The sequence below is a fragment of the Wyeomyia smithii genome, chromosome 3 (assembly GCF_029784165.1).
Source record: "Wyeomyia smithii strain HCP4-BCI-WySm-NY-G18 chromosome 3, ASM2978416v1, whole genome shotgun sequence".
NCBI lineage: Eukaryota > Metazoa > Arthropoda > Insecta > Diptera > Culicidae > Wyeomyia > Wyeomyia smithii.
The window spans coordinates 22,182,263-22,205,692 of record NC_073696.1 but is presented as its reverse complement, the minus strand read 5'-3'; the positions used below and the strand labels follow the sequence as shown (position 1 = coordinate 22,205,692).

Sequence of the window (23,430 nt, the reverse complement as noted above, 5' to 3'; positions counted from 1 at the left end):
TCTCACAAACACTGGAAGACTCAAGGAACCATTTAGTTGGTCTCGGGGTAAGATGCTGGAGTAACAAGCCAGTCGTCATATGTTAGAATCTCGGCTAAGAGAGACGACCGTCAGAGTCAATAAGATCCTAGCGCTAGTCCCGCAATTGTTCTGTACACTAACAGTTGGCTGCGATTGTTTGAGTTTGTTTCATAGTTGTGTACCGAATTATTCATAACTGATGTAAAAATATTCTTTAAAAAGAAACAAGATTTGAATCTTAGATTGCAAATCGCCAACAAAAAACTGCAAAGCCCAGGGAAGGTTAAAACTTTAAATTAGTAAAAAAAATTTTGAAGGCCAGAGAAGTCAAGAATGATGCCAATCAGGCTTTATATGTTAACATGAAATAGACAAAAACTAAACTATGCTTGTGTGGTGACGTTATCCACTCACAATCAACCATCACTGATCTAGATTCAACCCTCCAGAGATTTTCTGAGGTGAAAAATCTCTCTAAAGACTGGAACGCGCAAAAATTGGTCGCATTTGCATTTTTGAATAAAATGAATTTGATGCAGAAACGTAAATTCTCCCACTACGGGTTCATCCGGGGCATCCAGGTTGTTTCGAAAGTGTCCAATGCAGCCTATATTCAGAAAAATGTTTTTTGGAAGATGCCCGATAAAAAATCCTGAAGATAGAAGTGTCACACGTTATATTTGATGTAAAAATGTAAATGTCTCCTTTCCGGGTCCCTCCGGGGCATTTAGATTGCTCCGGTAGTGGCCAACGCAGTCTGTATTCAGAAATATGTCTTTTGGATTATTCCTGATGCAATATCCTGAAGATAGAGGTGTCGCATACTACACACTTAATCTATCTCGGCAAACTTCCCAACAGCTGATTGAGCTCGGCGAAGTTTTTGACGAATGTCAGCAATATATTTCGACGAACATTCAGCAAATATATTGATTTACCGTAAACCAGCAAGTATTAACGTTTCGTTTGCCGAAGTTCTTGAAAATTCTGCCGAGAACTTGTAGAACATTTCGCTGAGTTTATCAGCTGTTGAGTTCTCGGCAATAAAATCTAAGTGTGTATATTTTGATGCAAAAATGTAAATTCCCTCACTACGAGTTCCTTCGGAGCATCCAGGTGATTCCGGAAATGGCAAATATTCAAGCCAAAAATATGTCTTTTGAAAGATTTCTGATGAAAAATCCTGAAGTCAGAGGTGTCACACGCTATATTTTGTGCATAAACGTAAATGTCCCCTACTAAAGGTTCCTCTGAGGAATTTCAGGTGGAAAAATAGCCATTTCTCGATGAGTTCTTGGCCGATTCCGAATCTTGATGAACCATTCGCTTCAGAAATGATTTTGTCATCTATGCCAATGATGCAAATAAGCATTTTTCAGGTAACCCGTTACCAAATTCATCCAAAAATTAGCAGGTTTGACATGCCTACCGGAACTCAATAATATTTCCTACATCCGGTGTCCTAGGCCAGATCTGAGGTCAGAAAATGAAACTTCAAAAGTTTTCCAGTGTGGTGTTCGAATTATTAAAATCGTATAACATTTGGCAAAGCTACAGCATTTCAAATTTCATCAAAATTTTGCCTATCCTACTTATTTTGACTATCCCCTGTATATGGATGCGGTTAAAAACCGGAAAAATATCAATTTTTGACCGGGAAAACCGGGAATTTGAAATTGGAAATCTGCTGGCCACCCTGTAACTGTACAAATGATGCTTACCTGTATTCTATGTCAAAAGATTCAGAAACTACTGGAGAATCAGCACGTCACAAAGAAAATGGGAAATTCCGCTTTACGAAACGCTAACTAAAATAACGGATATCCCATACAATTTTCCACGATTTGGTACCAGCGATGTCACTTTTGAAATGGTATGTGTAATTTTGTGTATATACAGTGATTCCAATATGGCGTAGTGAAGTACCTGGGATAGATATTTCTTGGTGTTGCTTTACTGCCTGTAATCGCATGGTTGTAACATTCGACATGTTATGGATTTCGTGCTTTTTTTTGGGAAATGCTTGAAAAAGTATGTATTTTTTACATCTGAAAAAATATACTTATGTTTGTTTGAAAAAGTCGTAAAAAATACCAAGTTGTTTTGTCACATAGCGTTAAATAACCGCATAATTGTCACACTACTTAACTTTTTCAACTTTTTTGTCAAAAATGCTTCCATCCAAATCCACATCCTTTGAAACTCGAAGGTTATTCTGGTCCGGTAGCCAACCATCGGTGATCCGTTTCTGATGTTCAGCTCATGCTTGTTGAAACAAGAAAAACTTCATTTCCCTTGTGATATATTCCAAAAGTACCTTGAAAGTGACGGCATAAAAGTATCATTGCAAAAATTTCAACTAATTTGACTTCAAAAGTAATGTTCAATTTATACATAGTGTAAAGTAGTGCTTTCTTCATGATACTAAGTTTATTTGAAGCGTCTATTTGCAAGAATATATTGGGAACAATGCATTTAAGGTCAAAATATAAAAGTGTCATTTTCTCGAACAACCAATTTTGCAAATGTTACAATTATGCGATTATGAGCAGTTTATATTGCCCCTTGCATGACTAATTAGATTTCTGTGATAATCATTCATTGCTCAATTTCTTATTTCGCTCTATCAAACTGACACCTCAGTAGCGCAGTGGCAGTTTTTTTGGGTTCATTGTTTGTTTGGTTTTTCATTTGCAACATTAAGTATATATTTTTGAGCAGCTTTAGTTGAAAATTAGGTTGAATATCGAAACAAAACTAAGTGTTACATGATTGATTGGGTGATATCGATACTTTTTCAATTGTCATTGTATCGATACCAGACCTCACGGTTTCAAGTATACTTTATTAATATTGTCCTTTCACAAAAAAATTGGAATGCAGGGTATTTTCAAGAAAAAGAAGAAGCAACACCCGCAACTGACAGACATCTCAAACACTGGTAAAAAAGTTCTGTAAGGAATAGCACTCGATACACGTTCAACTGGGGATAGTGAAATGTTCGTAATTGAAATACAAAAATATCCGAATAAGTTATATTCTCTACACCTCATTAGTTAATTATGGTCTATTTGTTTGTTTCTTAGGTTTTCGTTTGTCTTGATCGAGCAAAGAATATCATATTCATCATCAAAGGCATGTACGATTTATTGCCATCAGTGATGGGCACCATTTCGCCTATTTTTAGATCGGTTAGCGAATATGATACGACAACATCGGGTACGGGTTTGTTAAAGTTCGCATGCTTTTGGCGATTTGATGTATTTATCACAACAAAGCCATGATATATAAAATAAAAGTCGTGGGACAACTATGTCTATAAAGCTCAATTTTGAAGATGCAAGAGACAGACATAGAAACGATGCGCTGTACACTTTTGCGGAGAACATTTATGTACTTTTGCGGAAAACATTTATGTTATCTCAGGAAACAAATTAAAAAAAAAAGACTTTCTGAAGCATAAGAATTCTCGAGCTGGAACCAACAGAAGTTGCGGGGAAATTAGGCCTTCGAATTTCGTTTAGCGGTAGAGCTCAGACGCTTCGGTTTTTCGAAAAATGTCCTCACGGGTAAAAATAAATTAAAGCTGAGAGAGTTTCCCAGCTGAAAAATATATAAATTTTTTTTTTTACCACAAAAGATCAAAATAATGGTCGCAGTGGTCCAAATCTTACAAAAAAAAAACACTATATTTTAACGTTTATTGCATCTCTAAGAAATTTAGCGTCACAATATTTTTGTGCTATCGAACATTTTTCATTGGTAAAAAAGTATAATTTTACCCGCACGACTTCCCGAAGTCTGATTGTGTTGAAATTTAGAATAGTGACTTCTTTCGAGAAGACGAAACTTTTGAGCCGTTCATCTAAATCTCTGAACGAAATTCAGAAGTCTTTTCCCATATATCTCATTGATACATTTTTTTGTTGAAGTTTTAACCGGCGGTCATTCACCAGTTAATGAAAACTATGTTATATTGCATACTGTTTAAGCAACATCAAATAATGGATTATAACTAGTTTATTCGTAGAACATTTTGATTGCAAACCATATCAATGCAGCTCTGCTGCATAGTCGAGGGCAAGGAATCAAGGCGGCTTTAAGTCAATGCTATTCAATTTCAATTGGAGTAAATTAAGAGTGCATACGCTTTGACAAACAATTTCTTGAGTCGCATTTTTATCGGTGCTGTCTGAAATTGTCATTTTCGGTTGTCAGTTAGAGTGCAAAATTCTAATTTTTCTCTGAAATCACAATATATTATAAGACAAGACGCGACAGCTGGTCACCGTTACATTCAACCAATTTGAACCGGCTGCTGATTGGCTGAATCCGATAACGCAATCGTCACGTAGAAAATACAACGAGGTTACTTTTCACTGTAAAGCAGTGTTGCTGGAGAGTCATAATTTAGCTATTATAATTGTTCATTAATAATGATGCAAGAGTATGCAAGGTACATGATATTACCGAGTAATGTATTTCACTGTTATAACTTTAAAAATGCATTGATTAATCGTTCTTTACTATTTCGGTTGAAGTCCAAGAAACTTAGGAAGAAAAAATTTGGGTACCAAGAAACTTAGGAAGAAAAAAATTGATAGTAGAAGTATGCTTTATTGAACATAAAATAATAAATAAAAATTGAGTATTATTCGCCTATATATATTACATTTTAAATTTGTTTTATTTTCATTGACCTGCAAAAGTTGTTAAAAATAATCTCTTGGCATCAACGGTGTGGAACGTTCGAAAAAACTTCAACGGGGATGCCGGCCGTTACGAAAAGAAAAATAAGAAGCCAGCTGTCGCGTCTTGTCTTAGAATATATTGCCCCTTGCATGAATATTTGGACTTCTGTGATAATCATTCATTGCCCAATTTCTTATTTCGCTCTATCAAATTAACACCTCAGTAGCGCAGTGGCAGTTTTTTTTTGGGTTCATTGTTTGTTTTGTTTTTCATTTGCAACATTAAGTATATATTTTTGAGCAGCTTTAGTTGAAAATTAGGTTGAATATCAAGTGTGGCATGATTGATTGGGTGATACTAAGTATCGATACTTTCTCAATTGTCATTGTATCGATACCAGACCTCACGGTTTTAAGTATACTTTATTAATATACACAGGTATCAAGCACTGACCATTGCTTTCTGTCAAGCGTTTCGATAACGATAAGCGATCGATACCCATCACCCAAACTGCGAAATCGTGTGCGAGATTCGACTGTGATAATCGTGTATTTCGGGGTAGTCCAATTTGGCGTAAAAGTCGCAATATCTCGTTCACAATACAGCGGGTATCATGCATGTAATATCGCCAATCTTGATATCAAATGTCATACACCAAATTTCTTCGAACACTAGATGTATTCTCGTTGACGGCGTTGAAAAAGATTTTAAAGGTTGCTCGTACCTACGCGAACTCTCATATGTAATTGTCAAAATGTGCGTGATTACAAAAGCAAAAATATTTCCTTCCTTTTTTCGCATGTTAAAACCAAACAAATATCAGCAACACCGTCAACGCGAATGGATTCTGATATCAAGTTATGCGATATAACATGATTCTATAGTGTGAGGGAGGCAGGGGGATCTTTCTGTCAAACATTCTGTAACCAACATATTCGGCAACATGGCGTTTGTTTTGATTTTTGTTCTTTTTGGTCATGAAATTGATCGATGTGAAATAGGTGAAATATTATAGAATTGGAAGGTTTTTTATCAAAACTCGAGTAACCGCGGAAAAGTCATGGACCAGAGTTGATCTGCGATAACGCACACACATATGAAATTTGACAGCAGTGAATCCCCTCTGGAGGGAGGCATTACGATTACAAACTAGAACAGGAAGTGACAGTTGGCTCACATACATAAGACATACGTAACACTGGCGTTTTTTTCTGGTACACGTTGCCCCATAGTACTCCGTACCTTGTCTTGTCAAACTGCTCGATAAATAATAAACAAAATGAATGTTCTTTTTTTCGGCTTTATCGTGCCCCAAAGAAAATCCCATAAGGAACTGTCAAAAAGGTATTCACAAAATCAATGCAGCATTTTTCGAGTAGGAACGAGACAAATGCAGGGCTGCGCAAGTACACTGCCTTCAAAAACAACTCAAACAGTGATTTTATTCAGAGTGTGGTACCATTCGAGTAGTTCATTTTGTACCAACTTTTTTGGAAGATTTCTTCCTGAGTGTTAAGTATGTCTTATGTATGTGGTTGGCTTCGAGTTATTCTCTTTTTCGTGTTTACCTACTCTCAAAAAACATTTTTTAATTTATTTTTAAACTTTTGATTCTCGCCCTGGCGGAAGTAAATCATCTTCTTCACACGCATTGAGCTGACCGTATGCGAATTTTAAGGAAAATTTCCAAAATGGTTGCTATCACATTCACCCTTAAAGAAATTCCTATCCTCCGCACTCATAGACTAAACAAATTGAAGGTGGCAGCACCGCAACTCCATCAGAGCGAATAGAGAATATATTTTAAGCAGCTGAAGGAGCTATCTGTATATAGAGACAAAAAACTCGAAATCTGTAAGGTGTAAGACGAAAAGATTAGTTCTCTATGACTTCATTAACCTCCCAGACGATAATTGGTAAAACCTGACGAAAATAGAGCCGATACTCTATATCAATTTGTTCAATATTTTTTCTCCGGGTGTTCTGACAGGTGTCACGGATCCTGCTGATGCTGATGTTGCTTTTACTTGTTTTCTGTTGATTTCATTCATGAATTGAGTTCAGAAACGTCTTGTAAAATAGTCTATTCCGATCCGAGAAACCGATTTAGCAAACTTTAAACTTTCGTAAGACAGCTGGTTATTCAGAGTTTTCGTTCTAGTCATTGAAATTGTTCCAACTAGGACGTCCCACATGGTGGCGTTTCCAACTAGGACGAAGATTTTTCAGGATTTCTCTTCGAAGTGGTACGTCTGTTTGTTTGTGATTAGGGTAGTCATAGATTTCGTTTGATAATTATTGTTCCAAAAATGTTTGAATAATTTAAAGATGTATTTTAGAACAACTTGTACCAGTCATAATTCAAATGTACAAGTACATTCTGGATCTCTTACCATTCGGGACATGAATCGACGTAGTTTTATAAACTCGATAAACATTTCAAATGTTGATTTCTTCATATGCTGGTTGCCAAATTTGTATGAATATGAAGTGACGATAGAGCGCTGTTAAACGCTGTTAGAAGTGTCTCCAGAAAGATGTTTATTTTTACAATGAACAACCATACATTTTAGCTTTTTGGCTTGCTCGGTCAGCTTTATATAAAATAAAATTCTCCAATTTCGGTAATTTCGTAAAAAAAATACGTAACAACTTAAGCTTTTTTTCTCGGAAAATATTAGCTGGCATCACTGTCTATGTTTTGAGAAGATAATACCATCTTTCCGTAGGTATGTGAATATGATACATAGCGACTTAGATTTTTTCTACCTAAATTGTTTACGTATGCATACAGGCGAAAAACGACACCATAAAACACCATATTTTGCTCTATCCATTCAATCATTCAGTGATTGTTGCCCAGAAGTGAGTCAGATTGAAATTGAGCATTATTTGGTTAACAATTTTTCGATTGCAAGGTATTTTAAAGTGCTATTCTTGTACTTAGTTTAGTTTTGGCTACTTAGAAGGTAATTCCAGAAACAGTTTTGGAAAGAAGGAACGTCAAAACATGTTTATGTCGTTTCAGATATCTCGACTAAAAAAGTGAACAAAATGGCACCGAAATATGAAGTTAGTCCGACCGTCAGCCCAGTTGAGTCAATTCATTGTGATTCTGAAAGTGAATATGAAATGATAAGAGACGATGAATCAATAGAGGTAATTAGTGAGCCGGAAGATAGCCCATACTCTTCGCTGCATTCCAGTGTTACAATTCCGGTAATTATCGGACAGGAAAATTCCGATTCAGGCGGTTGTGAGGCATCCAACAGTGACGGACAGGAGGATACCGACTCAGGAGGCAGTGAGACAAAGTCGGAAGAAAATGTCGATGCTTCCGAGAAAACGACTGGTGATAGTGGTGTTGGAACGGGTTCGGAAGAAATGGGGGGAAAAGATGATGAGCCTAATGGTGACAAAGAAGACAGCGTCATGGCGTTATGTTCGATTGATTTAAGACCCAGCACGGATGAAGAAACAGGGGAAATGGACGTTATTACCTTTGGTGGCAGAGCTGATGTTGATAATGAAGAGAAGAAGCAAGAAGACAAGCAAGATAAGGTTGATTTGGACGTGGAGCGAACGATTGCCAATAATTCTCAAGAGCAAGAACAAACAGTTCAAAATGAAACCATCAGCCCGGATTCTGAATTTGCAATAGACGGAGTCAATCAAATTTTAAATGCTAACGATGAGCGAGAGAACGATAACCAAAGTAAAGAACGAAACACTGACAACAATGGCATCGGAACGATTCTGGAAGAAACTAAGGAAAGGGATGATCGAATGAGTGATTTTGGAGCAGAAAAGTTACAGAGCTCAACGAATAATGATTTCGTCGTTGTAGATGAGAACAATGAGAGCAAAGACATCGAAAAGGACGCCAGACGAATTCTATCTGAGCTTGTAAATGGAATCCAAGAAAAAATGGAAGGATTCAAATTGGACGAAGCTGTTGTAAAGTTTGAAGGTAATACTTCACAATTGATAGATACCATGAACCAGCAGAAGCAGGATGACAATCTTGAAATGGAAAATAGCAGTATGCTCAGTGAGCAATCGGACATTGAACAAGGAGAAGAATGTGGAATGCTAATCAAATATCTGGACGAGATCAGAATTTTTCGAAGCGGTCGTGAGTGTATTAAAAAGAAAGTTCCAACACAAAAGAGAGTGGATCAACTGGGTTTCTCTGCACGGCTGTTATGTGCAAACTTGGACATCAAACTGTACAACGAAGGCTCACTGATGTCAGCGGATGACAACTTTCTGGCTAAAGTTCGGATCATTAGCCCGAGCGTTTTGGATCAGACTACCAATTTCATTGAAGCGAAAAAAGTTCTATTCCAGCACCTCCAAATTGTCCGAGTGCTGCAAGATGACTTAGCGGCTGAAAGGAAAGTACGAAAACAGTCGGTACTGAAGGCGATTCAAACAGTTTTGAAACAATCTTCGGGTGACGAAAAGCTTGCAGTTGATCGTATCCAGCTGTTCTATATCATAAACGACAACACCCGTATGACATTCACCAAGCTGATCGAAAGAATAAAAAACAACCAATTAATACGTAGAGAATTACGTTGTACAGCTGAATCGTTTTTGCAGGCTGAAGCTTGCAGTAATGCAAGGGATAAAATGTTGGAAATGTTTGGTTATCGCCCGGATAAAACATCCAGTGCGGACATTATCAGCAATTTGCGTAAAACGTTGAAGGAATGCAGTACCACCTATAGGACACAACTGGTAGAAAAAGCACCGATCTGTTTACATAAAACTCTTGGAAACATCGGCAGCGATCGAATTTTGTTCATCCAAACTGGTGATATCAAGTTGTTCTCTGACATGACGGGAGTTTTGAACGAAAGTATGTTCCAGAAACCACTAGCCGATCTTGCCGCTCGGTGGACTGATCACATGGGAAAGATAAAAATCAAAAAGTTGCTTTCCGTTGAACCGCAAACCAATCCGATTTATTATTTCTTGGCTAAAAGTTTGGAGGAATTGATAATTGAAATCAGTAGCAAAACAGATCATACTGTGAAGGATCTACTAACTAGTAATCATTCCGGATGGCATCCGATTAAAAAGATTAATTGGAAGTCGGAAAACGTTTTGACAACATGCCTGGAACGGGAGTATTATTTCATTTTTAAACTGTTGAAGCATTTCGATTTGGGCTCCGAAAGCGCAAAACAGCCTTTCGATTACACTGTTCAACTGTTTGAAGGACCAAAGCACCAACCGACTTGGAAGAAACTTGTGAGAAGCACAAAAAAATATTTCGGTTTCGGGGAAGTACCTGAGAACTCACTGAACATTTCTGACGAAAATTATGTTTGGTACTGTCTGCTTGATGATGTTTTGTATCATATTCTTCCATCGGATTACAAGTTCGACTGCTTTGAGAAAATAATCCAAGGTTACACGGACTTTTTGACCAAAGCTGGACGCGATCAGCTGGAGACGCTGCGAGTCATGACCCATAATACAGCTCGGTTCATCGTACAAACTATGGCCTACGTGGGGCAAACAGACAATTCATCGATCGATAGGCAAATATTGCAAAAACAGCTCGATCTTATCAATACAAAAGCCATTCAACACTCGTTGACTTCAAATAGCTTCCGTGATTTGGTCGACGTGTTCAACATGTACTGGAAAAACAGAGAAGACATCATAACCGGACTGTGTGCTAAAATTTGCCTGCCTGAAATGGCATCACTGAAGGCGGCTCTGTTGGAAATTGTTTCAGTAGCATTGGACAAAAATGTCATCCCTGATTTGGTGGTATCCTTTTTCCGATCATTTGGTGATCTTATGGTGGATTTGAATGATATTCAGTTTGATTGGTACGTTAAAGCTATTGCCGATGTCAGTATGAGTTCTTTAGTTGATTTGAAACTGATCGAATTGGTTGATAATAAATGGGCAACTACAGTCAATAAAACCTATCGTGTCACAGCGGTAGAAAAGTTTGCCAGAACAGTGCCAGTGCTTTTTGATAACTGTGACTGCCAGAAGCATTACATCCTCGAAATACTGCTGACAATGATGTCGTATATCAGAAATCAGTTGGCGAAAACTAATTGGAAGTCAGGCGAACAGTTGTCCGAAATAGAACAAATCTCCACAACCAATGAGCTGATCTTTGCCGTGCGGAACTCGTTTTTGTACCTCAGTGAGCAACCCGAGTATGTGTCGTTTGAGATGTTCTACGATGAGCGTGTTAAACCGTTTGCGAGTGCTGTAGACAATAGTAGCTCTCATCGGGACTTTACAAATCGTATCTACCTCATCAAGGAGTCGTTTTGGTATATTCGGAAACAAAGCGAGATGGCGGTCGGTCGAGCTCTTGAGCTGTTCGACGGTTTAAACAGCGATTCTGATAGAGAAAAGATGCTTTCTGTGTACCAGAAATACGATGATTGCTTCCAGCGTTTCATGAATTTATCCAACGAAGGTGAGAGTATATTGATTGGTTACTGTAATATTCTTACTTAATTTATTCATTTTTTTTTTAGAATATATTGCAAAAGCAGAAAAAATCGTCAACAAAGTGTTAGAACTATCATTCATAAAACTGCACCCGACTTGGGATAGTGACGATAAATTGGAAAAAATACCGGAAATGCTGGCTGGACTGGCAGCTGTCTGGTCTATCATTGTATCGAAGGATGTATCAAACACCGGGAAGTATCTGACTCCACATTGTGTTCAGATCCTGTGCATATTGCGTCTGCTTAGTATTGATCGGGCAACTGACGGTGTAATAAATCATCTGGCGCAGGTTCTTACTGGACAGGGCAAATCTCTGGTCTTGGGCCTAACGGCTGCTCTACTGGCGTTGACGGGTCATAAGACTCGCGTGGTTTGCTACAATGAATACTTGGTAACGAGAGATGAACAAGACTTTCAGCAATTCTTTTCCATGTTTAGGATCGGGAATCGAATTATTTATGGTACATTTGAAGATATGGCAAACCATTTGATTGCTCCTGTTATCAACGGTGAACGCATGGGAATGCGAGATTTACTAACAAAGATGCTGCTGGGTAACGATCAATCGAAAAAAGAACTAGCTACTGAAAATATGAGTAACTCTGTTCTTCTAATAGATGAAGTAGATGTTTTTTTCACGGCTGAGTTCTTCGGTAATGTATATTTACCTTGTACTCGTCTCACGTTACCGGGATTGAATTTAATACAGGAGGAAATATGGAATATTGTGCTTCGCAGCAAAACTGACAACGAGAGAGAGGTAGCACATACCATCTACCGCTTTATCACATTGGAGAAAATGAAAGGAGTTGAAGAATTTCATAACTTCATTAACAATGAAAAACATTACAACATGTTGACCCGATGTGGGAAACTGACAAGTGAGCGTTTTACCAACAAAAAGTTGTTCGATGATCATCTGAAGGCGATGATTAGCTGCGCCGTCCATGTACGCGACTTACCGGTGGAAAATTGGAAGGATTACAAACTCAGTGAGCGAGGCACCATCCTTTACAATCGCAAAGGCAAATATGTCAACTATTGCTTGAATAGTTATTATCCAGTATTTAATTATTTCCGCTTGCGCGGCTCCAATTTTGTGACTACAGTAGGAACCGAAATTAATTACGGATATCTAAATCTGGAGTGCGGTTCAATTTCGTACGCAATTCTTCCGAAATGTTATCCTCTGATTCTGGGTGTTTCTGGTACATTGTCCGCCCTCAATCAGTGCGAAAAACAAACGATTGAGAATTTGTATAACATCAGCAAAACGTCCATAATGCCAACATTTTTCGGCGGTTCCAATCTTCGTTTCAACCAGTCCGCTGATTTCCGAGTGTTGAATAGCCTCTCGGAGTGGGAAGCGGCAATCTTTGCTCGAGTCAATGCCATACTCGGAGAGAACCGATCTGTGCTTGTGTTTTTCGATTCCGAGACTCCGCTGAATAGATTCCACGCTGAATATTGTGGCCAATTCGATAGGCTGAATGTGCTGACCGTGAACACGGAACAAGCTCTAATGAGTCAGTACATTGACGAGGCAGGTGTGGCCAAAACTATCACACTGGCAACAGCTGCAATGGGACGGGGTGTCGATTACAAATCGAGTGTGGCGATTGAAAAGCACGGAGGGCTGCACGTAATTCAAACATTTTTCTCACTGGATGTCAAGGAGGAAACACAAATCATGGGCCGAACAGCTAGGAAAGACAACCGTGGAAGCTACGAATTGATTGTGTGCCAACAACATCTAAATGGCTTATGCGCAACACCTACGGTTTACAGTAACTTGCAAGCTAGTCGACTGCATCGGGCGGTATCGGACAATGAAAGGCTTTTGACCACAATTAATAACTATAAAAATGATCATGACATTACCATGGATTATATGAAATCTTTCTTTAAATAATAGATACAATGCAATTGTGTATCCTAAGCAAAAACCGAATTTTTAACCACCTGTAATTCTTTTTTTCATATGAAATATAATAAAACGTTATAAGCCTCAAAGTTGCTTTTCTCATTTTTATTTTGTAATCCTCATGTAGGTACTTACCGATTATCGTAAACGCCATTGAATTTACCGAATTTACCCACTTCCTGAGCCGAATATGGGATTTAAGATTCGTACAGCTCCTTTGTTATCATCTGGTTGACCGCTAAGATTAAGTGTCTGCGGAAGCCGCTCTAGTGAAGAGATCATTATCCCACCTAAACGTGGTTACCAGCTTCTATGTTATATAACTTGAACACTTCTTGTATTAATAATTCTATTTTCCAATTTGCTGCTGATTCCATAACCTAGAGCGTTTTCATGCCAAATAATCTGGAAATACGCCAAAATTCAATCGACCATTCTTGCTTTGAATGAAACTTTGCACAAGTATTTGGCTTATAGCAAACCGAAAATTTCCAGCAAGTGGACAGATTTTCCAGACTCAAGAGTGGTTTTCTTAAAAGACATAGGTTTTATTCGAAGCATCAAAAAAAATTCGAACAAAAACTTCCTGTCCACTGTTTCACATTTAAAATGTTTCATAGCTTTGACTCGCATTTATGCAATTAATCTGTTTGAGGTTTTTGGTTCTAAATGTCTATCTAACAGTGGTGGGCACCGCTAACCGAAAATTTAGCGACGCTAATCGCTAAGTCGCTAACCGGAAAATTTAGCTCGATAATCGCTAAACGCTAAACCCACATTGATCTGTTTTGGTTAAACAAACGAAAACAATTACTTTTTAAAGCTATTTACAGTAAGAGGTTCACGAAACGGTATTCATATTTGATTTTGTAAAAAAAAGTTATTTAGCTTGCATTGAAAATAGATACTCTTAGGAATGTTTTCATGAAAATTCAATTATTATCTGAATCGAAAAAGTAGAACCAAAGTTGTCATAATTTCAAGCGCATTGCAATTTACCAAAGTTCTTGGTGTGCCAAAAAATCAATCTAGACCTTGTGCTTGTTCTTCAAAATTCTCCTGTGGCTTGTACGATAACTGGAACTCCATTCTAGGGTAAAAAAACTGACAAAAGTAACTTTCGCAGTAAAGTATGTTCATCTTTCGAAGCAATTTACGTACGCCATCAGCAATTCACAGTTTTTCTAAATATTTCTATTGTCGCTTCTCCACAAAATTTAGCGAATTAGCGATTAGCGTTTCGAAGGCCAAAATTTTAGCGACGCTAACAGTTTCGCTAACCAGCTCAAAAATTAGCGAAATCGCTAAATCACTAACTGAATTTTAGCGTCGCTAATTAGCGAATTAGGGATTTAGCGGAATAGTGCCCACCACTGCTATCTAAATTGTTCGGGTAAGAATGTTGAAAATTAAACTATACATGTAAGAACATTATAGGAATGTTCCCTACTTACAATAAATAGTTTCGCCGTATCTTTTTCAATTCGTGCAAAAATGATTTGTTCGAAATCTATCTTCCTTCGCTCACTTGCATTTTCCGGCGCTTACATCGTCGGGCCACTGTGCGAGTGGTCTTAACATGCCCCAGCCCGCAACTTCCGGTAGTTCCTCCAGATTTGCTGTCACCGATCTAGAGCACCGCTAAGTTGGCCACAGCACGCCGCAAAAACTCCGCCAGACGTTTGAACGTTCACTTGCCGGATTCGGCCATCCGTTCCCTGAAACACTTGTTCGACGTTACCTCTGTTCCAGCACTTCCAGTTTTTCCCGTCGACGAGAAACACGAGATCGTTCACCCCCAACGGATTCTGGCCTTGAACTACTCTGACGCTTATTGATGGTTGGTAAACGTTCTTTGGTCCACCTTTCCCAAGCGTTGTTGGTCAAGTCCTGGGACCGCTTATAGGCGTCTCGCGGCGTTGACGGAACGATCTACTCTCAGATCAGCTAGCGTTACTGTTTCCATGAGAAAATAGTTCGGGCAACTGCTTCTTCATTGGCTGACGCTTAGGGTATGAACGTCAACGGTCGAGAGGTGATCGTGTTTTCCGTCTCCGCTAAGACCATCAGTAGCACTTCAACCGTGAGGGATCGCCCGTTTTCCAACGCTTTCAAGCTCTCCTTTACAGACCGCACCATCCACTTCCATATTCCGCCCATGTGCGGCGTTGCTCCGACAGGCGATCACTTCGATTGGGCCCAAGTAGTACCCACTCGACCGCGCTGGAAGGCCGGAGGTGAGATTGCACTCGTCGAACCGGAAGCCGACAGCGGAGCCAATGGAAGACAACGGTGCACTTTGCACCAGATGCACTGTCGAGTGACTTTAAAGACTGTCCTTTGGATATTCGGGACCCAGAACCGCTGGCGAAGCTCCTATGTGGTGTGTTCTCGTGGTAAAGTTGTATCAACTTTTCCGTCAGTCCATGCTTTCGGGGAAGAATGATTGGAAATCCCCGTGTTCCACAGGAGTCCGGTCTCGAATCGATCACCGATTCGTTCCAAAATTTCTCGTGCCCTCCCGTCTTCAGCCGACTCTCGCGCTACGCTAACAACCTATTCTTCCAAAGCGTAGTGGGTCTTCAGTAGATCGTGAAGATTTTCGTTGGTGGCTTCTTGGTGGACATATAGGAAAACTTCGGTGGCTCTAACTTTCGAACTTTCTCCAGTAGACATTGGAGAAGCAGTTCACGTAGCGACGATCTTTGGAACGGATTTAGGCAAAAATAGTTGACCGCGGTGGAGGGACATTCGATCAGCCATAGGTAGTACTGCTGTAGCGGCGCTTGGTACTATGGCTCCGAACAGGAGAAACGACTGGTTTGACGACGAGTGCAAACAGTTAGTGGAAGAGAAGAATGCAGCACGAGGATGCTGCAACACCAAACGAGGGCGAACGTGGAGCGCTACCGACGCGCACGGAACAGGCAAAACTCGGTCTTACGGAAGAAGAAGCGCCAGGAGGAAGATCGAGATCGCAAGGCGATGGAGGCACTGTATCGTGCGAATGACACACGAAAGTTCTACGTGAAGCTGAACTGTTCCCGCAAAGGCTATGTGCCACAAGCCGACATGTGCAGGGACCTGGGCGGCAACCTTCTCACGAACAAGTGTTAGGTGATTGACAGTTGGAAGTAGTACTACGATGAGCACCTTAATGGCGATGTAGCAGAGGACGACGACGGAGTGGTAGTAGATCTCGGTGTACGCGCAGATGACGACAGAATCCCAGCCCCTGACCTCCAGGAGGTTAGAGAGGAGATCGGCCGGCTGAAAAACAATAAAGCCGCTGGAGCTGACCAACTCCCCAGCGAGCTGTTAAAACACGGTGGCGAATCACTGGCTAAGGCGCTACACTGGGTTTTTGCCAAGATTTGGGAGGAGGAGGTAGTACCGGAGGAGTGGATGGAGGGTACAGTGTGGCCCAGAGTTGCCAATGAAAATTTTTTTTTAAACTGGAAGAATGCTAAACAAAAAACTGGATTTCAAAAAAATTTAATGAACAGCATAAAAAATGCAATAGAGCTTCTCTGTGATGGTTACTGAATCCAGAACTGTTCTGTTTCGGGTTTTCTTTTCTTTTAATTTTATTGTTATCTTCTTAAATTTAAAACGGCCTAATTAATTTATCTTAAAATTCTGAAAACGAACTTTACTTTAACTTTTAACAACAGTACTGGTGCAACATTTTTTTACGTTACATCGGTGAAGTTTGAATTGCAATTATCTCTTAGTTCGCTATATCTTGGTATCTAACTATCCGAATATTTAAACTGCTATGCAACAGAAATTATTTTGTCGAATGCCGCCTGTATATGAATTTTTGAGATCGATTGTTTTTATTTTTAAATAACATATCAAGCTATCACTGGAATTGATTTTTTTCACGATTTAGAAAAATCTATTTGCCAGTTTCTGAATAGAGCTTATCTTACTTTCCTTTTTCATCTCATCATTGCTATGTAGTTTATATTTTGGCCGTGTTTCATGCGAGAAAATAGAATAGGCTGGAAATGTAGATGAGAATTGTTACAATGATTTAACACTCTACAACATTTACGTTCTAAAAATATTTTCGAAAACCAATCGGAGCTTGAGTACATAAAAAATCTGGATAAAACGTGGAAACAAACAAAAATCTGGAAGATGCTGGGATTAAACTGTTTGACTGGATCACTTAAAAAAAACTGGAAGAATCCAGTTTAAACTGGAACATTGGCAACTCTGGTGTGCCCCATCTACAAAAAAGGCGACAAGTTGGATTGCTGCAACTACCGCGCAATCACGTTGCTGAACGCCGCCTACAAGGTACTCTCTCAAATTCTGCGCCGTCGACTATCACCGTTTGCAAGGGAATTCGTGGGGCAATACCGGATAAATTGACACGGTTGGTCAAGTCGACGATGGATCGGGTGATGTGCGTAGTTCGAGTTTCGGGGAAACTCTCGAGTCCCTTCGAATCTCAAAGAGGGTTACGGCAAGGTGATGGATTATCGTGCTTGCTATTCAACATCGCTTTGGAAGGTGTGATACGTAGGGCTGGTATCGACACGAGTGGCAGGATTTTTAGAAGGTCTGTTCAGCTCCTTGGCTTCGCCGATGACATTGATATTGTAGCACGAACCCTTGAAAAGATGACGGAGACGTACATCAGACTTAAGGCTGAAACCGGACGAATTGGACTGGCCATAAACGCATCGAAGACCAAGTACATGAGAGGAAGAGGTTCCAGAGAAGACAGTGTCAACCTCCCGCCACGAATTCATATTAGCGGTGATGAAATCGAGGTGGTAGACGAGTTCGTGTACCTGGGCTCACTGGTGACTGCTGACAACGACACCAGCTGAGAAATTTGTCGACGCCTTATGGCAGGAAATCCTACTTTGGACTCCGGAGGACAATCCGCTCGAATAAAATCCGCCGCCGCACGAAGTTAACCACCTACAAAAAACTGATCAGACCGGTAGTCCTCTACGGCCACGAAACCTGGACTATGCTCGTGGAGGACCAACGCGCCCTTGGGGTTTTCGAACGAAAGGTGTTGCGTACCATCTGTGGTGGAGTGCAGATGGAATATGGATCATGGCGGAGGCGGATGAACCACGAGTTGCATCAGCTGCTGGGAGAACCACTCATCGTTCAAACGGCGAAAATCGGGAGACTACGGTGGGCTGGGCATGTCTGGGCGACCCGGTGAAAATGGTTCTTGATAACAACCCGACTGGAACAAGGCGACGGGGCGCGCAGCGAGCAAGGTGGCTCGATCAAGTGGAAGACGACCTGCGGGGCCTCCGCAGACGACATGGCTGACGAGCTGCAGCCATGGACCGAGTTGAATGGAGACGACTTCTTCGAACAGCAAGGGACACTTCGGCCTGGAGCTGACTGGTAAGGTAAGTATAGTTGACCGCGGACCATTTCCAAAGCCGGGCCCTTCAGGTTTTCAACTTCGCTGAATCCGCACGCTACGTTTGGATGCTTGGTAATAACTGTAAAACAGTGGCCATTCCTCCGGTTTTCCTAAGAAAACGGACAATTTCTTAGTAACTCCGCTTCTTGCCACCAATTGAGCCTTCCCAGCCCGTATTGGCTCATCTGGTTCATTTTTCTCTTCGGATTTGGATTTTTGTATAAAAAGAGGCATCATGTTCGAAACTGCCGTTCTCATCACCTCCTCCTTCGCTAGATTTTTCTTCAGGTTTCAGAGTCTCCATTCGTCATCCAGACTCGCCCTTTTGTTAAGAAGCTCTTTCTGCCGTTCTCTCATTGGTTGCACCTGCAACCTTCTTTCAAGTAGAACACGTTCCTGTAGAGCATATTCTTCTTCTTCCTAATCCTCACGAAGTTGTTGCTCGAGTAGCAGTCGCTTCTGTTCCAAAGCTCGCTTTATCTCCCTTTCTTTTCTCTTCACCTTTCAGCATCGCCTCCGCTTCCATTTCCTTCTCCAGCCGTTTTTTTTTCCTCCATCTCCTTCAACCTTTGTTCAACGGCTTCGACGCCGGATTTCTCGGAAACCCTTGCCTTTGTTGGCCTCCTTCTCTTTCCTGTTGTGGTAACAAGTTTCGCAGCCGTCGCACCCAACCATCTTCTCATTGGATGTCGAAATCTCGCCGCATGCTGCGCAAGGTGTTTGCGTGAGGTCCAGAACTTGTTCTGCAGGCTCTCACTCATGGTATTTTGAAGGGATTTCGATCCGAGTTCTCTTCTTTATTTATTTTTCAGAATGTTCGGACGTTGAAAATTAAATTATAATTATTAGAAAACGAATACACTAAAGTCGCTTTTTACGCGGGGGATACGTACCGCGTAAGAAAAAACCGCGTAAATTCCGGAATCCGCGTAAAAAAACCGCGTAAATTCCGGAAGCCGCGTAAAACAAACCGCATGAATTCCCGAGTCCGCGTAAAAAAAATCGCGTAAATTCCGGAATCCGCGTAAAAAAAACCGCGTAAATTCCGGAATCCGCGTAACAAAAAACCATCGTTAATTTTGCATTCCGAGTGAAGGGGAACCGAAATCCGGGCAAAAAAAAAATACCGCGTAAATTCCGGAATCCGCGTAAAAAATCCTCGTAAATTCCGGAATCCGCGTAAAAAAGACGCGTAAAAAACCCGCGTAAAAAGCGACCTTAGTGTATTTAAAAAAATGTTTAAATTAATTATTATTTAACCATCAAATAATTCATTTTCTTTTCTCTATCCTGGGCTTTTTACCGAATGTTTCGTTTAGTTTAGTGATTATTTTGGCATAAAATTTTTTTTTCGCTATGTATGTTTTTGTAAAACATCATTAACTCCTTACAATTCATTCTCAGACTGTTTTCTGTATAAGTAAAAATTTCTTAGCTACAATGCTTTGAATAAAACCCATGCTAAATGCTCAGGCCCTATTACAAATTAGTCTTGAATCTGAAAAATTTGTCCGCCCGCGAGAAATACTCAAATTGCTATGTCAAATGTGCAAAGTTCCATTCAAACAAAAAATGGTCGATATTCGAATGGAAAATGGAAATAAAAACGCTCTATCGCTTCGAGTGAAATGAAAATTTCATTCGTTGCCTGCCTGCTTATAACAACTGGTGCATAGCGACGTTAATTACTGTTTATTTTAAATTTTATACTAAAAAAAGCCATGCCATGTGCTTCGAAAATAACATTCTTGGTTACATACCGTTTTCCTCGGAAAAGGAGACAATAGTGACTTATCCGATGTAGATTATTCTGGACGATTTTCTACAATCATCAGAAACCCTCAGTTGATGTTAAAAACTGCCAGCGAAGGACTTAAAGAATGGTTCCGAAAAAAAGTCAAACAACAATTCAACACGTTTGGTGTTTTTGGAGACTTTATTAAACTTTCTTATATGCAGATTGGAAGCAGTGATTATCATCTATTGCAACTAACATTAAATGCTATGTATTCTTTTTTTGCTTTCGCTATGCGACATCGGGGTATGTTAATCTCAAATGCCTAGTATTTTGTTTCCGGTTCGTTTTATGTGCAAGGTGCATGGTGGTAAAAAGTAAAATAAAATTTTTGAAGAAACAACCAAATATAAAATAACTGAACGGCGCCCACTCTATTCGGTTTATTTTATTTATTTTGATGATCGCTTAGAACATTCCTGCGCATGATTTTATTTGCAAATGCGCCAAACCATTTTTTTTTTGTAGAAATATTTTTAACAAAAAAAAAACATTAAGATTACCATTTTCTACTTTTACAGGAAGATAAACACTCGCTCAGAATATGCTCGGGGTACAACGAAACCAAACCAAGCGCCAAAAGCTTTATTTTGAGCGATTGGAATTAAAAGTTTAACTACCCCGTGCATTTTATGCAACTTGCTCCAAAGAATTGTTGGTATTATACCATTACAAACTATTCAAATAGATTATCAAATTTCACATCCACTGGTGTTAATGACTCACTTGTAACAAAATGGCGATTGTTTCGGTTTGGTTGCATCCCGACCATATGGTCATCGAATCTTCATCTTCCACGCCAAACTTGGTCGTACTTTTGCATAGTTTCTACAAACATTTCATTTTACAGTTTTGTTAGTCAATCCGAAGCACACACGGACATTGCTTCCTCTTTCTCCTCCAGCAATTCCTTGGCCGTCAGGTCCAGCTTGCCACGGGCAAACTCGTCAACGGACAAGCCCTGCACGATCTTCCACTGTCCTTTTTGGATTTGAACCGGGAAGGAGAAGACGATATCCTTAGGTGTTCCGTAGCTACCATCGGATACAACACCCATAGACACAAACTCGCCGTCCTTGGTACCGGCGAACCAATCACGCATGTGATCACTGGCTGCCTTAGCCGCTGACATAGCCGACGACATTTTTCTAGCATTAATGACCGCAGCACCACGCTTCTGAACGGTTTCAACGAATTCCGCATTAAGGTAGTCGTTATTGGCGACAGCATCGACCACGCTTTTCTTGGTACCGCCCACCTCGACGGTAGCGTTTTTCGCGTCCGGGTATTGGGTTGAAGAATGGTTTCCCCAGATGATCACGTTCTTTACCTTAGAGATACCCACAGAAAGACGAGCTGCGATTTGTGCTTGAGCACGATTTTGATCGAGCCTAGTCATGGCGGTAAAATTCTCCTTCGGAATCGTAGGCGCGTAGTGGGAGCATACCAAGGCATTGGTATTTGCCGGATTACCAACCACAAGAACTTTAACATCCTGGAATGTATAAAAATGATATTGTAACGCACTACCGCATCTACAAAGCTACAAATATTTTTACCTTTTTAGCAAAATTATTCAGTGCTTCCCCTTGAACCTTGAAGATCTTCACATTAGCCGATAGCAGGTCTTTACGTTCCATACCTTGTTTGCGAGGCATTGCACCAACCAGGAAAGCAGCACTGACGTCCTTGAAGCCAACAGCCGGGTCGGCCGTTGGAACAACACCGGCCAGCAGTGGCAGTGCACAATCGGCTAGTTCCATGACAACACCCTCCAGGACGCCCATCATCGGTGGAATGTCCAGTAAATGTAGGATCAGTTGCTGGTTCGGTCCGAATACGTCACCTTTGGCGATCATATACAGTAGCGAATAGGCGATCTGACCGGCAGCACCAGTTACAACAACACGAATCGGCTCCGACTTCACGCATCATCAAACATCGATCCAGGTGGTGAGTTTTGCAAATGATTGAAAAAAAATGAAAATTAAACAAAATCTAACGGACGGAAATAAACTGTTTCCTAGCATCGTCCGGTTGCCGGTATTTTTTAACCGCGTTATTTTCCACAGCTCAATACGTTTGACGTGAGAAAGCGGGAATTATAAATTCTCTCGAATGTCTGAGTTTAATCTGGTAGAGTGTGTAGCAGGTATATAAACATGGTAAGCTGAGTTGAAGTGCTTACGGTGATGATGGAGAGCGAAGAGAGGGCACCAAAGGTCAGTACAATGTGATGTTACATAAAAGATGAATATTATTTTTCGTTTTTCGGCGTTTCCTAATCTTTTGCTGACAGGCAAACATTGTCGAAAGAGTAATTAAAGTTCTTATCAAAATGACCATTGAACCGATTTGTTATTGGAATTCTCTCAACAATGAAGAATTAAAACGACCGATAATAATCTTTGGTGAACAGCGTTTTTACGCTTTCACTATGGTTTGAATTACAAAAAAAATTCCATTGTTTTGTTTTGACCTTGAACAACTCTCCACGTCAAAGCGAGTGGTTGGTGCTACCGTACGCTTTTATCTTTTGATATCTCGCTGAAAATCGCTCATGTACCAAATACTAACACAAACTTGATTCATTTTTTCGCAATCGACCATTTTCACTGCAACTAGTCTTTAGTATACGTAGGGAAGCAGTTACTTACCATTTTAAATGCGCCTTCTAATAACACGTAGAACAACTAAACGTAAAGTAAAAAAAGATTTTCACAAAGAGCTTAGATTCTACAAAATGCTGCTTCAAATGCCACCAAATACTACTGTTCAAACCACGTCTAAAAGACCGTAAAGTAAAACACCGACTAACTTCGACTGAAGAACAGAACAGAAATGCAAAGAAACGTTATAGAAAGAGCTAGGGTTGCCGTTTTACAAATATTTACGAAAATTGGAAATATTCGCGTTGACGGTGTTGCTGAAATTTGTTTGGTTTTTGCATGCGAAAAAGAAGGAAGGAAATATTTTTGCTTTTGTCATCACGCACATTTTGACAATTACATATGAGTGTTCACGTAGGTGCGAACAGCCTTAAAAATCTCTTTCAACGCGAATAACCCGAATATAGGGCATTTGCACAGT

General features: G+C 40.1%; 2 protein-coding genes across 6 annotated transcripts; one reads left to right on the top strand and one right to left on the bottom strand.

The window, feature by feature from the left end:
* Window positions 1-1,787: 1,787 nt before the first annotated feature.
* LOC129730570 (uncharacterized) lies at window positions 1,788-13,224 on the top strand. Of its 5 annotated transcripts, none has more exons than XM_055690001.1 (4): window positions 7,402-7,442; window positions 7,508-7,682; window positions 7,742-11,173; window positions 11,235-13,224. In XM_055690001.1, the coding sequence occupies exons 3-4, from the start codon at window positions 7,768-7,770 to the stop codon at window positions 13,121-13,123; spliced, it is 5,295 nt and encodes a 1,764-aa protein (XP_055545976.1). In that variant the 5' UTR covers window positions 7,402-7,442; window positions 7,508-7,682; window positions 7,742-7,767; the 3' UTR covers window positions 13,124-13,224. The 5 variants fall into 5 exon arrangements, with proteins under 5 accessions (XP_055545979.1, XP_055545976.1, XP_055545978.1 ...); XM_055690003.1 differs by having other exon boundaries at window positions 7,421-7,442; window positions 7,508-7,631; XM_055690004.1 differs by lacking the exons at window positions 7,402-7,442; window positions 7,508-7,682 and adding an exon at window positions 1,788-1,894.
* A 7,238-nt stretch (window positions 13,225-20,462) lies between these two features.
* LOC129729966 (malate dehydrogenase, cytoplasmic) lies at window positions 20,463-23,197 on the bottom strand. The gene is made up of 3 exons (XM_055688898.1): window positions 22,998-23,197; window positions 21,900-22,262; window positions 20,463-21,835 (listed from the first exon to the last, which is right to left on the bottom strand). Exons 1-3 carry the CDS (start codon window positions 22,998-23,000, stop codon window positions 21,200-21,202), a joined length of 1,002 nt encoding a protein of 333 aa, XP_055544873.1. The 5' UTR covers window positions 23,001-23,197; the 3' UTR covers window positions 20,463-21,199.
* Between the last annotated feature and the right edge of the window lie 233 nt (window positions 23,198-23,430).

What these genes read in the sequence shown, in the direction of transcription:
- LOC129730570 (XM_055690004.1), top strand. Translation starts at nt 7,768, where the DNA reads ATGGCACCGAAATATGAAGTTAGTCCGACCGTCAGCCCAGTTGAGTCA. An exon ending in CATGAATTTATCCAACGAAG is followed by an intron (nt 11,174 to 11,234) that starts GTGAGAGTATAT and finishes TTTTTTTTTTAG; the next exon opens with AATATATTGCAAAAGCAGAA.
- LOC129729966 (XM_055688898.1), bottom strand. An exon ending in TGAATAATTTTGCTAAAAAG is followed by an intron (nt 21,836 to 21,899) that starts GTAAAAATATTT and finishes TATACATTCCAG; the next exon opens with GATGTTAAAGTTCTTGTGGT.